The sequence below is a fragment of the Hyaena hyaena genome, unplaced genomic scaffold (genome assembly GCF_003009895.1).
Source record: "Hyaena hyaena isolate Hyena2069 unplaced genomic scaffold, ASM300989v1 scaffold_21, whole genome shotgun sequence".
Lineage (NCBI taxonomy): Eukaryota > Metazoa > Chordata > Mammalia > Carnivora > Hyaenidae > Hyaena > Hyaena hyaena.
Window position 1 is genome coordinate 6,147,716 of NW_024080653.1, and position 20,168 is coordinate 6,167,883.

At 49.7% G+C, this 20,168-nt stretch overlaps 1 protein-coding gene across 1 annotated transcript in view; it reads left to right on the forward strand.

Moving 5' to 3' along the window:
• FOXK2 (forkhead box K2) overlaps positions 1–19,920 on the forward strand; it is a 69,293-nt gene extending 49,373 nt beyond the window's left edge. Inside the window, exons 5-9 of the mRNA XM_039226451.1 lie at positions 4,564–4,757; positions 5,553–5,728; positions 7,208–7,504; positions 7,950–8,159; positions 18,012–19,920. Of these exons, the coding sequence (XP_039082382.1) occupies positions 4,564–4,757; positions 5,553–5,728; positions 7,208–7,504; positions 7,950–8,159; positions 18,012–18,208 (1,074 nt within the window). The 3' untranslated portion in view covers positions 18,209–19,920. The remainder of the gene's footprint in view (positions 1–4,563; positions 4,758–5,552; positions 5,729–7,207; positions 7,505–7,949; positions 8,160–18,011) is intronic.
• Positions 19,921–20,168: the final 248 nt, after the last annotated feature.

A 20,168-nucleotide genomic window follows, 5' to 3' on the forward strand; every position in this document is an offset into this window, starting at 1 on the left:
ACATGTTCTAATAAAAGTAGTCCACCCAAATCCTGAACATTTTCTGTGTCCGGGGTCTTAGTCACTTTGATTGTGGAAGGTATAAAATAAGACTTAGCCTTCCTTTCTGGGCTGTGGCATCTGCACCCCGCCTGCCTCCCTGTGCACAGCGAGGTGGCATTTCTTAGATGGCAGCGAGGAAAATGCTGGATTCGGAGAACCCTCTGATATCCAGCCACCTGGCAGATCTCTTCAACACATTGGACAAGAAGTCCCTGCAATACTGACCATTTTAATCGAGAACAGTGAGGTTGTGCTTCAGGTAAAATGTCAAACAAAAGAAACAGAACCAGATGATCCTCTGGGTCCGTTTCTGGCGATTGTTCCTGGAACACAGCTCCCTGTGTGTGTGGGCAGATGGAGTCTCCTCTCAAAGAATGGGGTGGGGTTACGTGCAGCCCGTTACATGCAGAATTCTGGGGACTGGAAGTGCCGGTTAGCTGGGTTTAATGGGAGCGAGTGTTTCTGAACAGCCTGGCCAGACGTGCGGCCAGATGTGTTTCTGTCTGTCCTGACATCCATGTGCTCTCTAACAGCATATGGGCTTCTGGCCTCAGGACTAAGGCCAGCTCTCAGGGGCGGCCTCCTCCAGGCTTCAGTGTCGTGGGGAGTCAGATCAGGCGTCAGCCCCACATGCACGGAGTGCTCCTGGCGCCCAGGAGTGACTTCCCAGCGCCCTGAGAGCCAAGAGTCACAGGTGTGGCTGCCGCAGGGCAGGCTCCCCTCTCTGTTCAGGGTTCATTCACACTGCTTTTTATTGAAATGTCTTTACTGTCCAGATCAAGGCCCAGAAGGGTGACTCTGCACCTCTTTCCTGTGTAAGGCCGCTCCTGGGACGTTTTACACCTCCTGGCTCCAGTGTTTTAGCAGAAAAGAGATTCTGCTGCATCCCTCTCTTTAATTTTTGGACATGCGCTCCCAGTTTCTTTTAGCTGTTCCCAGTATTGACCCACACGTGTCCTTTTTCTGTCCTGAGATTCTCTGAGCTGCCTTCCCAAAGTGACTGCGCTTAAAGTCTCTGTATGGATGAGACCTTCTTCCCATGTCCTTACTCTTGGCTTAAAACAAAAAAGCCTTTCCATTTTGCAACCTTTTTTCATAAAAACCAGGTCGGTTTTCTTTGCATGGAGAGTAGGGGGGTGGAGCGTAGTGGGGAACACAGTCACCTAGAACAGCCCATTTTAAAAATGTGGGTTCCAGACTGGCTCCTCCCCGCCCCTGTGGCGTGAGGGAGGTGGCTGTGCAAGGAGAATAGGACCCGAGGGCTTGAGCCCCACGCTCTGATCAGCTCCTCAGGGACCTGCATGGACACGTGCCACAGTGCCTCTTTTGCACGCCTGAATGAAGTCCACAGCTGCCTTCCAGGCTTGCTCTGGGTATTTTGCACTGTCTGCCTTTGGCAAGGCTTCTTGACTGTTTCAGAGGAAACTCTGGGATAAAACAAATTGTGACCGTGTCTGGAAAGATGGCACATTTTTTTCCTTTGGTTGGGTATTTATGCCAAAATGTTTTCTTAGCGATTTATAATTGTAATTTTACCCAGCCTAGAATTAAGTATTTGTTGTAACTAGAACATTTGAATTCTAGGCCTTTGGGCCCCCGAGAGGACCAGAGCTGGTTTCTGAAAGGAGAGGGCGTGCTCTGGGCCCCTCCCCCCCATACCTTGAACTCTGCTTCTGGAAGTTACCTGACACGTTCTGTTCTCATCAGTTTCTTTACAAGTCCTTGGTAGAGGGAGTGTTCTGTGAGCAGGGCCGACAGAAACTAGAGTCTGGGCGGGAGCCCCGGGGGTGCTCACGGAGGACGGTGACCAGCTCTGGGCCTTCCCTCCGGGTCGGCTGCAGGACGGGGCTGCCTTCAGGGACGGGAGAGAGGAGGGACTGGATCCCAGGAAGGAGAGGTTCTGGGAAGTAGCCTTGATGAGAGGAGGGTTAGGGGGGAAGAGTACGTGCTCGATATTGCAGACCCTTTTCTTCCTGTTTAGATTTAAAGAGTAATAACCTGCCTTTTCTCTGAATATAATAACTTCTGAATCTGTAGAAGCCAAGCCAGCGTGGTTTTAGTGTATGTAGCTTGGCTTGATCAAATTACAAAGGCCTTAAATGACCTTAGAAATATAGTTACTTTATCTGTGTCTGCATTAAGTATCTCTTACTACTTGCGCATCATTTCTGGTCTTGTTGGCTGGAAAATCACAGCCTCTTTGTTCCATAGCCTTGTTGTGAGTGGAGAGGGCGGGTAGACCTATTGTGATGGCGCACAGCGTAGCTTCTGTCACAGTTTCAGGACAGAAAATAGCAACTCCTTGATCTAGGAACTTCCGTACAGTGTGTCCGTGGCAGGAGGGTCATGGAACCGCAGCCCCCTGGTCCTGTTCTTCTTTATCAGTGGGAAGAAATACTGGTGCCCCAGTCCCCTGAAATGGCACTTCCCGCCTCCAGACTCCCACTGAGCCAACTTCCCTTTTCCTCGTAGCAACACGTACATTAAGCTACTCGGTGCACTAGAGTCTTCACGTGGGGGCTCACCACCTCCCGTGTTCTTCCCTGCGGCTTGGCGGCCTCTTCTAAGCTGCCCAAGTGGCCAGGTTCCCAGAGGACAGTCAGAGGACCTGTTGACCCTCACATGGCCGTTGTAAGGATTGCCTTGTTCACAGCGAGTGGGCCCTGTAGTGTCGTAGTCTGGTTTTCTTTTCTCAGCCCATAGTCTTGGAGTCTGTTTTCTACAACACAGACAGGTCTGCGTGTAACCGGAGGGGGATTGTCTTCTCTCTGTGGTGGAAGCACCAATAATAGTCGAATTTGATTTTTCGGGAGAAACTAGTAGAAAGTTATTGTTGGTTATTGGCCAAACCCTATGATAAAACAGAATAACAAGTATCTGTGGTTAGTAAAATATTCTAAATCTTGGAGTACCTGGGTGGCTCAGGTTGGTTAAGTGTCCGACTTCGGCTCAGGTTATGATCTCAAGTTCCTGGGTTCAAGCCCTGCATCAGGCTCTGTGCTGGCTTTGGATCCTGTCTCCCTCTCTCTCTACCGCGCCCCCCCCCCCGACTCACACACATTCTCTCTCTTTCTCTCTTCAAAAATAAACCTTAAAAAATAATAAAATATTCTAAATCTCATATAATGCATTTATTTATAAATAGTTCCACAAATCACAGTCTAGGCTGCCCCCCTCTGTGTTGCCGCTGAGGGTGACAGACTTCCATGGGCTTGTGTGGTGCTCATCATGGCCTGTGACTGGTGCCGTAGGTGAGCAGTCCCCTGGCTGGGTTGTAAAGTAGAATTTGATACATTTGATTTCTGAGCCACCTCTGGCATTTCAGTATTTCGGGCTGTGGCTAGTATAGTTCTATTAGAAGATTAATTGGGGAATTTAGAAATGATTTGGGGTTAGCCCAGAATTTACTGTGAGCTACCACCATTTTGAAACTTCAGTAGTTTAACTTACTTTAAATTTAAACATGAGTGTGAATACATGAAATAATGTGGATGCATGACTTTCATCCAGCTGTTCCTGACTCTGGTTTGGATGGCTTGGGATCAGCCATGCTGAGAGCGTGCCAGTTACAGTGGGGAGCTTTCCTGAACTTGTCTGTAAACTGTGAGCCATGCTTTGTGTAACAGAAAGAATAGAGTAGGAGTTGAGAGAAATATTCTCTCTGTGCCTCATAAGATTATTTTGTGGATCAGATTTAAAACAACATATATGGAAGTATTTTGCAAAGTGTTCTTGTTAGTGGAAGAAGGTGTCAATAATTTTTTTTAATGTTTATTTAGTTCTGAGAGAGAGAGAGAGAGAGAGCGTGTGTGTGTGAGCAGGGGAGGGTCAGAGAGAGAGGGAGACACAGAATCTGAAACAGGCTCCCAATGCGGGCCTCGAACCCACGAACTGTGAGATTATGTCCTGAGCCGAAGTCAGACGCTTAACCGACTAAGCCACCCAGACACCCCGTGAAGGTGTCTGTAATACTTCTCAACCTTTAGCTCATATTTTCTCCTTTCTGGTCTGCCAAATGCTTTGTACTGGATTAATTCATTTTAGGCTGTGACAGATTCTTGTAAGCTAATTCCGTGCTCAAAGAGTATTTTAAAGGATTGGGTTATTTTGGCTCTGTTCATCCCTAAGCAGGAAAGGTCAGAGGACTACAGTGAGAACCCTTGGTCTCATACCTGGGGAAAAGGTGGAAGTTGACATTTATCCCATTGGAAATGGCCTCCTTCCCTGTGGTGTAGATCTCCCACCCCTTTCTCATTCCCTAGATCCCCCTCCTCGCCCCTGGTCCCCCCCCCCCCCGCCGTTTCGTTCCCAGACCTTCCGGCTGGGGGGGGGGTTGCACCCCAACTCCTTCACTCGGGAGGAGGATGGCCCCTCCCAACACAGCGCTGTGTGTAAGTTGACCGCCCTCTGCACGGGCTGCATGCCTGGGCCTCTGCTTTGCAGGGCACTGAAACTGGGGAACATTTTCATTTCTCAGCAAAGAAATATATGAATTCTACGTATTTTTTTTATGTTTCATAGAATTCAATTCGCCACAATCTCTCTCTGAATCGCTATTTCATCAAAGTACCGCGTTCCCAGGAAGAACCAGGCAAAGGCTCATTCTGGAGGATAGACCCTGCCTCTGAAAGCAAATTAATAGAGCAGGCTTTTAGGAAAAGACGGCCTAGGGGCGTGCCTTGCTTTAGAACCCCTCTGGGACCGCTCTCGTCTAGGTAAGGAAAAAAGACAAAAAGACCTCACTTACTGGTCAGTAAAAAATTTGCTTTCGATGTATTGGTCAGTTTTCCTTTTCAGAGTGAAGGAACTACCAAATGCGGTGTGGTTCAATGTTGGGATGGGAATTTGCACAAGAGTGTCGGGTGCCGCCCGTACTTCTCTTGAACAGTGGTCTGAAACAGTGGAGACTGTCGATGAAGTTTTACTTCCGCTCCCATGTAGCAGCTGTGGCTTCATTGAACTCATTGAACATTGTTAATATGACCGGTTGGCATTTGATGAGCTGTGTGGTTTCCTTTCCCTTGGCACGTGAACAGCTCTTTAAAGCTGTGTTTTAGTGGTAAAGCTCAAGATTGATTTATATGTTAATTGCGTGATTTAGAATTATACGTTTTTAGCTTCATTAATAGATACTCTGTTTCTAAACAACAAAAAAACGAAAGGACCAGGCTGTCAGGCTTTGGCCGCCGCCTGCTCACACACTGCTGGCTCCTGCCTGTGCACAGGAGCTTCCTCGGGAGGCCACCCATCCAGCTCCACGGCCGTGCGCCCTGTGCTGGGCACGGAGCTCTGGCAGCCCAGCACATGCACACTGGCTGTCACAGCTGAGTGAGTCTCAGGAAGGTCCATCTCTGGTCACAGACATTCACAGGGAAAGTAAAACTCACAGAACTGTAGTCAGTTGGCAGAAGACAATGGCTCCCTGTTTTCAGAATGCACTTTATTGAAACGAGGCAGCTTTATGCATGCTTTTCTTGTAAAAATCTACTGTCTTCTCCTTGGTAACACAGAAGTGCCCCGGCCTCACCCAATCACTCTGGAGTGCTGTCTGCTCACTCCAGTGGTGCCCAGACCCCTGAGAGCCTGTCGAGGGAAGGTTCACCGGCCCCCCTGGAGCCTGAGCCCAGCGCCTCACAGCCCAAACTGGCCGTCATCCAGGAGGCACGGTTTGCCCAGAGTGCACCAGGTGAGCCGCGCAGAGAGAGGGCAGGTGTGCTGGGCGGGGGGCGAGCCAGGCTTCTCAGAGGGCACAGCAGCAGCCTCTGTTCCTTTGTACAGGGTGCTTTCCGCATAGTACCTGAGTGTTACAAGCTCTGTAAAACTAATAGCACTGAGTGTTTTGTTTTGTTTTTTAAAATCAGTGAACGTTTTATGTAAACCTTTTATATAGATGCCTGAAATAATTAAGAGTTAATCTGTTTCTCAGTTGCTACATCATTCAAAAATGGCGAAAAAAATCCCTCCCCCCCAAAGGAAAAACACAAATTAGACAAACTAAACATTGGTTGGCAGCAAAAACTGTCCACTTAATGAATAAGTGAGCATCTCACAGTTAACTAGGTTGCAATGCAGAATAAAAATGTGTGCCCTGGGGAATTTAAAAACAAAAACAAAAATAGTAACAACATAGTGTGGAACTGTATCTCAGCTGGTTCTATTATGGTTCCTAGTTGGTTGGCAAAATGTGTGTATTTGGTGTTTTCTGGTTTTTGTTTTGTTTGAGCAAGAGCACACATGAACAGGGGAGGGGTAGAGAGAGAATCCCAAGCAGGCTCTGCACTGTCAGCACAGAGCCGATGTGGGACTCGAAACCACAAACTGTGAGATCATGAGCTGAGCCAAAATCCAGAGTGGGACTCTGAACCAGCTGAGCCACCCAGATGCCCCCAAAATATGCATTTTGACACAGTGGGATTCCTGACAGCAGTCCCCTCCCCATCCCCATCTGTACCTCCTGTCACCAGTGTGTCTTTTCATTTACTCTGCACCCAAACCGGGAAGAGCAGAGGTTGGTTGGCAGAGCTTATGACTCTGTGTCTGGACTTTCCAGGCCCCTTGCTCCCACCGTAAGACTCTGATGCTGGAGGAGCACGGCCCCCTCGTCTGGGCCTCAGCAGGCAGCTTCGTCGCATATACTGTGTTGACATTTTCTTTCTCATGAGGAAAGAGCTGTGGGAAGAGGTGTCGTAAGAAATCTGAATAGGGCAAGAATTGCATTTTTCTTTTTCTTTAAAAAAATTTTTTTTTTTAACATTTATTTATTTTTGAGAGACAGAGCATGAGCAGGGGAGGGGCAGAGAGAGAGGGAGACATAGAATCTGAAGCAGCTCCAGGCTCCAGGCTGTCAGCACAGAGCCCGATCTGGGGCTCGAACTCACGCACCGTGAGATCATGACCTGAGCTGAAGTTGGACGCCTAACTGACTGAGCCACCCAGGCGCCCCAAGAATTGCATTTTTAGCAGTTAGATACATGAGTTCAATATCCCCACTAAAATACCACATTTCTCCCATTGAGAGTGACTTCACTGTTAGAAGGTGGAAGGGGCATGTCCTGTGTTACTCCTCCCTGCATCCTGAGTGGGTGGTTGTACTTAGTCGGTTCTGGGAAACGGTTGGAGGAACATGGGTGCCTGTGCCTCACCCCTGCTCCCTCATCCTCCACAGGCTCTCCCCTGTCTAGTCAGCCCGTTTTAATTGCTGTGCAGCGGCAGCTGCCGCCAACGATCAAGCCTGTCACCTACACGGTCGCTGCCCCCGTGACCACCTCGACCTCCCAGCAGCCTGTTGTGCAGACGGTGCACGTCGTCCACCAGATCCCTGCGGTGTCTGTCACCAGCGTGGCCGGCCTGGCCCCGGCAAGCACGTACACTGTCGCCGGCCAGGCTGTGGTCACTCAGGCGGCCGTGCTGGCTCCCCCTAAGGCAGAGCCGCAAGAGAATGGCGATCACAAAGAAGTAAAAGGTGAGCAACGGAAGAAGTCACTGCGGGCCGTTTCTTAAGCTATTAGACACCCAGCAGACTTACTCGCCCCAACCCCCTTTCTTGTTGTTGTTGTTGTAATTTTTTTTTTAATGTATTTATTTTGAGAGAAAGAGATGAAAGCACAAGCAGGGGAGGAACAGAGAGAGGAGAGAGAGAGAGAGCGCGAGAGCGCGAGCGTGTCCTAACCAGGCTCTGTTAGTGCAGAGCCCGAGCCTGGGCTAGAACTCTTGAACCATGAGATTACAACCTGAGCAATAACCAAGAGAGACACTTAGCCACCTGAGCCAGCCAGGCACCGCCCCCCCAACCCCTTTTCTAATTGCATAACGTCATAGAGTGGGTCTGCCGGCCACCTGGCGTGATTCCTGTGACTTTCCAGTAATGTCATTTGGTATCATTTCTTTCCCCTTTCTTTTAATTTCAGTGAAAGTGGAACCTATTCCTGCGATTAGCCATGCCACGCTAGGCGCCGCAAGCCGGATCATTCAGACGCCACAGAGCACCCCCGTGCAGACGGTCACCATAGTGCAGCAGGCCCCGCTAGGTCAGCACCAGCTACCGATAAAAACTGTAACGCAAAACGGGACTCACGTGGTGCCCATCCCTGCCGCCGTCCACGGCCAGGTGAACAACGGTAAGTCGTGCCCTGCACAGGTAATACGGTGCAGGTATCAAGAGCAAAGGTGCTTTGCTCTCCGTTTTATGAATGGCAGTGCTCTATTTTGGTTCTATTACAATTTTAACTTTTTGTCTGAGGAAATGTTTGCATTTCTAAACTATAGGAAACCTAATAGTGCTGCAGGGCACCTGGCAGCGGCCGTGGGTATCGGCTCCCGTGGGATCCCACTGGAGGGCCGTCTGAATGGAGAGCAGTGTGTCTGTAAATACGTAGAGAGATAAAGATCCCCCACACACACACATGTGAAGATACCTGGGTGTGGCCTAGTGTGATGGGAGGTTTGGGTGCCATACCTGCCTTCCGAGATGTCTCCTGGGAGTGTGCTGTGCTCGAGAGTGTGTCCAGCAGAAGCAGAGAATCCTGCTCCTTGTGCACATAGCTCTCCACAGATGTTCTCACATCAACAAGTAGAGAAGATAGGACAGACCAAGGGAGCTTGGCATTTATTTATTTTTATTTTATTTATTTTTTTAAGTAGGCAACACGGAGCCCCACTAGGGTCTTGAACTCAGTAACCATGAGATCAAGATGTGAACTGAGATCAGGGGTCGGACGCTTAACCGACTAAGCCACCCATGTGGCCTTGAGCTTGGCTTTTAAATAAGAGCACAGAGAACCACCTTGCACCCAGGCCTGTGGAGCCATGTGAAGGGTAGGGGTCCGGCTAGCTGTCACATTAACTCAGCAGTCTAGTGTCGTCCTCAGAGCTGCTGCTGTTTTAGCAGTGGGTCCTTGCCCAGGCGTGCGGAGTAGCCAAGTCGGGCTGCTGGTCAAAAGGCGCTCTTTGTGCCCATAGAGTTTCTTTGAAAAAGGATAGAGAACAGAAGCCTTAATTGTGTTGACCTCCCACTTCCGAGCTGTGAAGGAATCGAGGGGACCTGCCTTTACCTCAAGGGATTCAGATTCCCACTCGGCCTCGCCCCGAATTCAGTGGTAGAATAAATCTGGAACCTTTCCTGGGGAAGACTAACCACCTGAGGGTTCTTTGTTTTTATCATTATTTTTTTTAAGTTTATTTATTTTGAGAGAGCGTGGGGAAGGGGCAGGGAGGTGGAGAGAGAATTCCAAGCAGGCTCTGTGCTGGCTGAATCCCATGAATGGTGTGATCATGACATGAGCTGAAACCAAGAGTCAGACGCTTAACCGACTGAGCCACCAGGTGCCCCGAGAGTTCTTTGTTTTTAAATAATAGTCACCACGCGCCGACCTGGGGGTAATGGAGAAACTTGCAATCAGTTACCCATTCCACTTTTTTTTTTTTTTTTTAAACGTTTTATTTATTTCTGAGAGAGAGAGAGGGAGACACAGAATCCGAAGCAGCTCCAGGCTCTGAGCTGTCAGCACAGAGCCCGATGCGGGGCTCGAACATGAGATCATGACCTGAGCCGAAGTCGGACGCTTAACTGACTTAGCCACCAGGCGCCCCTAAATTATCCATTTCAAATGCTGTCTTCTCAGGTCCCATGTCCCCTAAGTATTAAGAGCTGTTCGAGCCTTGTTTTCTCTCTGAATAAGATGGTCATTGTGGATGATCTTGACGCAGCAAACCTGTTAGTGCTGTGTGTGCAGCTGGAAGGAAGTGGCATTGGAAGGTGACTGGTTGGTCCTTTTCTGGTCTGAGTCCTGCTCAGGCTGAAGCCATGGTTCAAGCCAGTGATTCCCAGCTATCCGTCGAGGACTCCCTCCCAGGATCCTTGCCCAAGCAAGGTGGCCTGGGGGCCCAAGAATGTGCATTTCTAACACATTCCGGCTTGTCTGAGAACCACTGGTGCTGGTCAGGGGCTTCTAATACCCTCCTGTCTGTCTGCTGGAAGGAATTGGAAAAGCTGTGTATCCCTTTCACATGTGGAAGTTGTTTTCTAAAATTTTTCCTTGCAGGTTTAATAAGCAAAGAACTAAGTTTCCCACTGTTTTTGCAGCATTCTCTCTAATTTGTTGCTGGCTCTGAATACTGCCCTGATTTGGTGTCTGCTCCTGGAACATACGAGCTCCCAGACAGGCCCTCCTGCCCTTGGAATGGGGTCTTGTGCCCTCGCAGATTTCGTACGAGTGCTGACTAGTTTATGTTTGAATGCCATTTATTGAGCACATTTTTACTCTGCACAGGAGAATGCAGAAATATTAAAGATTTAATCGTGAATATAAGGGTTATAGAACCTGAGAAGACAGCATTTGAAATGGGTAACTGATTGCAAATTTCTCCATTTATCCACAGGCTGGCATGTGTTAACTATCATTTAAAAACAACTCTTCGGGCACCTGAATGGCTCAGTTGGTTAAACGTCTGACTCTTGATTTTGGCTCAGGTCATGATCCCAGGGTCACAGGATCAAGCCGTTGTCAGACATTCCGCAGGCATCGTGGGGCCTGCATGGAATTCTCTCTCCCTCTCTCCCCCTCACTCGCTTATGTGTGCGTGTGCACGCTCTCTCAAAATAAACTTTAGAAAAACCCAAAAATATAATTTTTGAATTTTTTAAAATTCATTTTAAAAAACTTTTAATGTTTATTTTTGAAAGAGAGAGTGCAAGCAAGGGAGGAGCAGAGAGAGAGGGAGACACAGAATCTGAAGCAGCTCCAGGCTCTGAGCTGTCAGCACAGAGCCCGACACGGGGCTCGAACCCATGAACTGTGAGATCATGACCTGAGCCAAAGTCAGACACGTAACTGGCCGAGCCCACCCAGGTGCCCCCCAAAATACAATTTTTTAAATGTTTGTTTGTTTAGAGAGAGAGGTGCATGTGGGGGGGGGGCAGGGGACAGGCAAAGGGAAAGATCCCAAGCAGGTTTTTCTCTGTCATTGTGGAGCCCGACTTGGAGCTTGATCCCACAACCACAAGGTCAGGAGTTGGTGGCTCAACCAAGTCACCTAAGCAGTCCTCAAAAATATAATTTATAAATTAATTATATTAAATATTAAATTCTTAATATATTGGGGCTTTAAAAAACCCCACACTTGAGACATTGTTCCTTCTCAGAAGGAAACATGGAAAAAATATTGAAACTCGTTCCAGTTTTAGTAAAAAATCATTTTAAATTATCTGTTAGTGGGAAATTTTATTGCTTCTTCTTTAATTTGGTTGCAGTCTTTTACTTAGAAATCACTTGGGGGGTGGGGCGCCTAGAGGGCTTAGTCATTTGAGCGTCCGACTTCAGCTCAGGTCATGATCTCACATTCCTGGGTTCGAGCCCCGCGCGGGCTCTGTGTGGACAGCTCAGAGCCTGGAGCTGCTTCGGATTCTGTGTCTCCCTCTCTGCTGGCCCCCCACCGGTACGGTCTCTCAAAAAATAAAAAACACTAAAAAAAAAAAAATTTATTTTTACTTTAAAGAAATTACTGGCTTAGAAAAAGGTTTTCTCTCCTAGTCAGTAGTGATTCAGCACCAGTGTCTTTAGTGCTCCCTGAGTCTGTCCTCCCTGAGTCTGAGCAGCAGTGCTCAGCTGAGGGGGTGCAGGAGGTGGTGTTGCAAAAGGGGAGGAGGTGGCAGATGAGCTTGAAGACTGTGGGTGAGGAGGGTGGGCTGAAGCCGGCTCTCCTTATAGTACCAGCTGCCTCTGAGGCGCTGCATGGCCTGTGGCTGCCTTCTCCCTTGACAGTCACTCTTGAGAAAGGAAAGCTGTACCTGTTAATATCGGAAAGCCAACAGCTTTGATATTTTTCTTTTAAGCTTTTTATTCTAGAAAATGTCAGACATACTGGAAATTCTCTCACAGCTGTTCCCTACCCAGATCCAGTCATAATGTCATTTTTATCTGTTAATATTTCAGCATCTCTAAAAGAACTTGGCTTTTTACTATTTTTTAAAATTAGCAGTAAATAAAACATTTTAAAAAAAAAATTAAAAAAAAAATTAGCAGTAATTCTTTTATATTTAGTATTTCCTTAGGATTTAAGTCCTTTTTTTTAATCATCATGGTAAAATATACATAACATACAATTGACCGTTTTAATTTAATTTTATTTTAATTTTTATTGTAATGTTTTATTTATTTTTGAGAGAGAGAGAGACAGCGTGAGCAGGGGAGGGTCAGAAAGAGGGAGATACAGCATCTGAAACAGGCTCCAGGCTCTGAGCTGGCAGTCAGCACAGAGCTCAACATGGGGCTCAAACCCACAAACCATGAGATCATGACCTAAGCCGAAGTTGGATGCTCAACTGACTGAGCCACCCAGGTGCCCTCAGTTGACCATTTTATTTTATTTTATTTTATTTTTTTTAAGGTTTTTTTTTACTTATTTCTAGAGAGAGAGAGTGAGCAGTGGAGGGTCAGAGAGAGAGGGAGTCACAGACTGAAACAGGCTCCAGGCTCTGAGCTGGCAGTCAGCACAGAGCCCAACGCGGGGCTCGAACCCATGAACCGCGAGATCATGACCTAAGCGAAAGTCGGACGCTTAACCGACTAAGCCACCCAGGCGCCCCGTCAGTTGACCATTTTAAAGTGTACAAGTCAGTGGCATTAAGTCCATTCACAGCATTTGGGAACCATCAGCTCTAAGGAGTTCAGAAGCATTTCATCGTCCCGGTAGGAAACCTTGTACGCAGTAAGCAGCCACTTCCTGATTCCCTCTTACCTGAGCCTCTGGTGGCCGCTAATCTGCAGTCTGTGGATCTGCCGACACCAGACATTCCCTGTAAATACAGTTTGATGCGTGGCTTTTTATATGTGGCCTCTGACTGAGCAGATCCTGTTGTGAGGTTTACAGCACGTGGGTCATCACTTCTTCATGGAAAATGTGTTTCCATTTTTGTGGTTCATTCCAGGTAATGGGCGTTTCAGTTGTCACCCTTCTGGCTGTTGTGGGTCGTGCTGCTGTGGTCATTCGTGTGTATGTATTGTGTCCTCCGTTTTCACTTCTTGTGGGTGTTTACGCAGGAGCAGAATTGCTCAGGCATGTGGTGATTCTGCGTCGTTTATTGAAGAACCTGCGAACTGTTTCCACAGCAGCTGCACCGTCTGCACGCCCGCACTGACTGGGAGATTCTGACATGTCTCCGCCCTCCCTGGCACCTGTCATTCGCCCCCTCCTGGCCATCTTACTGGGTGTGAAGGGCTGTCAGTGGTGTTGACACGCATTTCCCTCATGACTAATGACGTTGAGCATCTTTTCATGTGCTGGGTGATTTTGTAGGTCTTCAAAGAGATGTCTGTTAAGTCCTTTGGACATTTTTTGTTATTGAGAGAGACAATTTGCAAGTATCTTCTCCCATTTGGTGGGTTTGTCTCTTCACTTTCCTGATAGTGTCTCTGATGCACCAGTTTCTGAGAGATTTTTTTAAAATTTTTTAAATAGTTATTTTTGAGAGAAAGAGCACATGAGTAGGGGAGGGGCAGAGAGAGGGAGACACTGAATCTGAAGCAGCTCCAGGCTCCGAGCTGTCAGCACAGAGCCCGACAGAGTGCACATCTGATGCACCACGTTTTAATTGTCAAGTCCCCCTTCTCTCTCTTCCCTTTTGTGTCTTGTGCTCCAGGGCCTATATACTGAGACTCCACTGCCCCGTCTGAAGTGTTTCCCCTGCGTTTTCCTCTGCTCAGAGCTATAGCATTCCAGCTCTCAGGTTGAGGCCTTTGACCCATGATGCATTAATTTTTGTGTGCGGTAAGGGCCTGACTGCATCGGCGTGTGGATGTCCATTTGTCCCAGCACCATGGGAGAGACCGTGCTTTCCCCATTGAGTGGTTTTGTCACCCTTGTGGAAAATCACCTGACCTCAGATACACGGGTTTATTTCTCAGTTCTGTCTCCCTGACTTCCGTGCCTGTCTGTATGCCAGAGCCACAGTTTTGATTACTGTCATTTTGAATTTGGGAAGTAGGAGTCCTCTGACTTTGTTCTTCAAGATTGTTTTGACTGTCTTGGATCCCTAGCAATTCCATGCAGATTTTAGGATCAGCTCTTCCATTTCTGCAAGAAAAAGAAAAAAAAATTGGGGATTTTGTAGGGACTGCACCGTAGACTGCTCTAGGCAGTAGGGCTGCACGACAAGCATCTCGTCTTCTCGTCCAGGAGTGTGGACTCTCCATGTGTTTAGGTCTTCAGTTTCGTTCAGCAGTGCTCTGTAGTTTTCAGTGTAAAGGTCTTGCTTAAATTTCTTCCTGTTTTATTCCTTTGGAATTCCTTCCTGATCCTTTGGAATTGTTTTCTTAATTTCCTTTTTAAGTTGTTCATTGTTACTCTATATACACGGCTGATATCTGCATGTCAATACTGTACTTTGCAACTTTGCTGAGTTCAGTTGTGAGTTGTCATAGTTTTGGCCTAGGGGGTTTTCTTGTGTGGATTTATTAGGATTTCCTACAAAGATTAGGTTGTTTCTAGTAGAGAGTTTTACTTCTTTTTCCATTCGGATGCTGTTGACTGCCGTGTGCTGCCTGCTGGCCCGGGACTCCAGTGGTGTTGAATCTCAGTGGCACCCGTGACCTGCTCCTGATGCTAGGGGGAGAGCATCGTCTTTCACCGTCGAGGCTGACGGTAGCCGTGGGTTTGTACATGGACCGTATTTTGCTGAGTTGTTTCCCCGCTTTCTGGTTTGCCGAGGAGCTTTATCGGGAAAGTGTTGAATTCAGTCATATGCTTTTTCTGTGTCAAGATGATCATGTGGGTTTTTTCCTTTATGAATGCAGTGTGTTGCATGGCTTTTTTTTTTTTTTTAATTTTTTTTTAATGTTTTATTTATTTCTAGGAGAGAGAGAGAGAGAGACAGCTTGAGCAGGAAAGGGTCAGAGAGAGAGGGAGTCACAGACTGAAACAGGCTCCAGGCTCTGAGCTGGCAGTCAGCACAGAGCCCAACGCGGGGCTCGAACCCACAAACCGAGAGATCATGACCTAAGTGAAAGTCGGACGCTTAACCGACTAAGCCACCCAGGCGCCCCTGCATGGCTTTTTTTTAAATGTTTAACTACTCTTGCATCCCTGGGATGAATATGTCGGCCGTGGCGTGTAACCCTTTCATGTGCTATTGAATTTGATTTGCTGCAGTCTCGTTGAGGAGGTTAATGTCGGTGTTTGTCAGAGACGTGGTTTGTAGCTTTCCTGTGGTATTCTGGTCCGCTTCAGTCTCAGGGTGAAGCTGGCCTCGCAGAGTGAATGTGGAAGTCAGGCCTGCACCTGTGCGGGGTCGCTCCTCTTCCCGGTGGCTTCCAGGGCTGCGTCGCCTGCCCCCCGGAAAGCCCAGCGTGCTATGGCCGTTCTCAGCCTCTCTTCTCCCACTGGGCTGTGGTTCTGGTCACAGTGCTCCGTCGGTGTTGGCCTTTGCTGAGACAGCTACCCCAGTCCCAGGCCTCTGTCCGGGGGCAGGAAGAAAGGTCACCTCAGACTGCTGACCACATTCTGTGTGACCCTGAAGCAGAAGCTCCAGGCTGACACTTCGGTCGCTGTCCTCAAGAGTCCCCATTGTGCTCACAGCCGTTGGCTCTTCTTACAGAAAACTGTCCCCAGCCCTCTGGCCTGTGCTGCTCTGAGGTTTTAAGGCCTTGTGGGGAAGGAGGTGCCTGTGCGCTGTCGTCTTAGTCCATTGCCCCCGTTCACCTCCGCCTCCCCTGGGGGCCACTTTGCAAAGGTGTATCTGGAGCCAGCAGAAGACCAGGTTAGCCTTTTGCCCTGTTTCCCCACCGCTGGCCTGCGGGGAGGAGCGGCCCGGGAGGTGCCTGCCCTGAGGGGACAGCATTGCCTCCACCAGCTGAGGGCGCCTGTCATGTCCACACTGTGTGAGGCTGGTTCTCAAGGGGAGTTGCAGAGGTGACCTCATGCAGTTGACCCTCAGCATTTGATCACTAACAGTTACTAATCCCAGTCGGTGCCCACACGTGCTCACACACACACACACACACACACACACGTGGGTTGGAAGAATGCTGGATCTGGCTCCTGCCGAGGGGTGACACAGTGGTGCCCTGTCCTGGGTTCAGCTCTGACTAGAAACCTGTGTCCTTTTCATAGCCTATTAGTGCCCTGTTTTTCAGGGTTTTTTTTTTTTTTTTTTTTTTTGGCGATTTCTCCTGTTTACAGTGGACCCCAAGCATAGTGCTGCAAAGGCAGCACTGGTGTTGCGGGCACAGAAGGCTCTATCTGCCTTACGTTAGATAAGCTGCTTTCAAGCATGAGCTCAGTGCTAACGTGGTAAGTTGTCTTTAACCAGAAGCACACATAGAACAAGGTATGTGTTCACCAGTTGAAGGCCCCCCACCCTGTGTTTCTCCTGGGATGGCGGCCGAGCACAGCAAGGTCCCAGCGTCCCGTGTTGCTCAGCTCTGGGCACTGATTCACTCACATTTGTGTCAGGCATCTTAGACCATGTCGCGGGTGTGTCGTCCTGGAAGAACTTGGGCTGCCTGTCGGTGCCACCCCAGCAGCCACACAGGTCCTCTTTCCTGACAGGGACAGGACACTTAGTCTGGAATGCAGTGGAGAGGAGCCAGGACACCCCCGTTATTAATCAGGGTCTACCCAGCCCCTCTATTCCTGAGGGCATGGCCACGTGCAGAGCTCCACTCTGGCCTCCTGGCTAGGCCAGGGGCTGAAAGTTCTCAGGGTGCCTGGCCGCTGGAGACCCCTAGGGCCCGTCTGCCCAGGAGGATGCTCTCTCCATCCCCATGTGTCACACACAAGGGGCCTTAGCACAGAGCCAGCATCGGGACCGGCCTGGCAGATGAAGTGCATGAGGTCAAGACTGCTCCTGTGTGGTCACCCAGGGGGCAACGATCTGAAAGACCGGGGCTGGCCACAGCTAGCCCGACACAAATCGGGGGGACAGGTGCTCTCACGAGTGTGTGACGTGTTGTAGATGCCCGAGGCCCCTGTGTGAAAAGGAGCAGGTGGTCCAGATACAGTCTGGATGTATTCCGAGTCCGGGTACAACCAGGTGGGTCTGAATTGCAGAATTGCGTCCTGTGCCGCCCGCTGGTCAGAGCGGTCCACAGCAGCCGTGCGCGCCCCTGGGCCCCAGCGTATTCCGCCCCCTCCCCCCCGCCACTTTCGAGTTCCCAGTCTGCCTTTCTATAGCCTGACTCCTCCTCCCTTCCCTTCCTCCCACGGTACAGGGCAACTGTGTGCCTCCCCGGCTGTTTCCGGGTTTGGACTGTGGAGGGCTTGGGCCCCTCACGCTGGAATGCTGATGAGGCTGGGGGTTCTGCCCCTTCCAAGGGGGGCCCAGGCCTGTCTTCTCTGAGGCAGTGGCACTTTTTTCTTTTCATGTCCTGGAGTTGGCCTGGTTGTGCAAAGCACAGACCGGGGGAGAGCCAGGGAAGGACGGGAGGGTCGGTCTGTGAAGAGAAGCCGAGGGAGGGCGCGCTTGGTGATGGGGGCCAAGGAGAAGCGGAGGAGCCGGCCCCGGGCTCGTGGGCGCACGCACATCTGCTTGTGAACTCCTAGGCTCACGGGGCCCAGAAGGGGATTAACCGGCTTTCCTTGTTGCAGCTCCCAGTTGGCCTGAGCCACATGCCCACCCCCGTCACGTGAAGCAGTCGTGTGGGGCACGAGGGGTCTCTGCATGGGGAGGGAGGTGGGGAGGCCGGCAGCGGTCCCTTTGTCTGACCTGGAGCCTCCCTCGTGTGTGCTTCTCTTAAGTGATAAAGGTGCCGGCCATCGCGGAGAATACCCGCTTATCAGACAGTTAACTTGCTGCAGAGGGTTTCTGGTCCCCAGGAGCCCAGTCCTGGCTCCTGTGCACCTGGCCCCCGTGGGCCGTACAGTCACACAGGCAAGCCAACCCTGCGGGCAGAGCCTGGGCCAGCTGGCGCCCGGGGCCCCGTGGGGGAAGAGGGCGCACCCAAGAGCACGGGGTCTGACTCACCGTCTCTTTGCAGCAGTGGCGAGTCCTCTGCACATGCTGGCGACACACGCGTCGGCGTCGGCCTCCCTGCCCACAAAGCGTCAGAACGGTGACCAGTCGGAGCAGCCGGAGCTAAAGCGGGTCAAGACGGAAGACGGCGAGAGCATCGTCATCGCGCTGAGTGTGGACACGCCGCCGGCAGCCGCCAGGGAGAAGGGTGTCCAGAACTAGCGACCGGGACAGCTTTTCTTACTTTAGTATCAACTCTGTGGTGCCAAAAGGAGACACTGCCTCTCACCGACGCTCGGAGCACCGTCTCGGTGGGTAGAGGGCCCTGCGGTTGGACTTCACCTCAGCACTGAAAACACAAAACCCAGGTGGCCTTAAAACTCCTTAAAGACAGAAGTCACACCTGAACAAAACCACATGTGACAAAACCTGGTTCTGGCAGCATCTCCCCAGCCTGAGCTCAGCTGGTCCCTCCGGAGCAGAGACGCGAGTCCTGGGTGAGCCCGTGCCTGGGGCTGGCGGAGCTGCCGGGACAGGGCGGGCGCCGTCCCCGTCACCTTCCCAGGCCCCCGGGGGCTGGCGCTGGGAGAGGAGACCATGTTTCGTTGTCCACGTGTGGGATTAGAGTATTTTGAGGTGTACTTTCTTGATGAAATGATGGGGTCTTTGACATTTCAGATCACTCCATTTCTACTCTGGAAATTTTGGAATCACACAGGACTTTTTGTGTTGATTTCATTTGGGGAAAAGAAACAATGTAGTTTTGTTTTTGTTGTTTGTTTTCAGCCTATGGAATGATTTCCTTTTGTCTATCCTGTTAGTGTTCAGAGGAGCCACTTGATGACATCCGCAGGTTTTCCGTGTTAGAGCAGGTGCCGGATGCGTTTAGGATGGACAGACAGACTGACTGGACAGACGGATGCCCGCACTGGGCTGCATGTAGCCATGACCGAAAGAACTGCTGGACTCTCCGAGCTGCACTTAACTGGTTCTCTTTCCTGCTACTTTTTGTTGTTTGTTTCTTTGTGTTGACTTTGTCCCTGGCATAATTTTTCCACTCTAAGTAAAACAAGCCTCCTAAGTGTTGTGTGTGTTTAAAACGACAGAACTGTTCCTACTTCATTTGGAAAAAAGATTCCGTCTTCTTCCACATACCCTTTTCAGACAAGTGCCACAGGTCTCTCTGTGGCACATCTGCTAGTGGCAGTCACCGGCGCGAGGCGCAGAGCCATCATCCGACCAGCCATCCACCTGGTGACAGTGCGGTTTGCCCGGCGTGCGGGGAGCAGCAGGTGCTGGGGTGGAGGAGAGGCTGCGTGTTAACATGAGGGCCCTGGAAACATCCAGGTCCTTCTCTGATTTGTGACAGGAAATCCCCCTCAGCCTTTCAGAGCTGAAGCAGTCCTAACGCTGACTTCTCGCCTACAAGACACAAAAGTGAGGTGAAAGGAAACAGAGGTGAGTGAATGAGCAGTAGGGCCCCCCCTTCGCCTGGCCTCAGTCCCGCTGTCCCGGAACAAGACCGCTGGCCTTTCCAGAGCCTTCCGAGGGGGTCAGGGCTGAGCAGCTGTGCAAAGAGAAGAGGGCTTGGGCCTTACTGTGAACTTTTAAATGTCATCATCATCATCATGTTATTTATTTAAATGTAGTTATTTTGGTATTTAATTTTTTTTTTAAGAGAAGGAAAAACCCTGTATTTTCCTGGTGGAATGAAACGGCTCAGAATGGTATATTTAGGCAATTTTAAAACCTTATTTACTTACAGACCAAATATGATAAATCTGTTCTAAGTATTGTGTGTCACCCCACAGTACGGAGCTGTCACGATGTTATTGCAGAAAAATGCGTATTAAAAATAATGAAATTACTGCACACTAGCTGGATTTATAACTCAGCCATTTAAAGAAATAAAAACAGAACCATCATGTGAACGAGACCTCACGTGTGTGGCAGTGGCGAACTCTGGCTTGCAGGCTGAGGCCCGGATAGGTCAGAGCCCACAGGGCAGCTGTCTGCATCTCGCAGGCATTTCATAGATCATCTTGGAATGTATCGTTTTTGTCTTTTTACTCAAAAGGTTTGCAGTTTGCAAAATAACTCCAATCGCGTTGTGTCTTGTGTAGGGTCAAGGTCACTCCACTGAGTGGTCCAGACCCACCACTCACCACTAATGTAGGCCCTG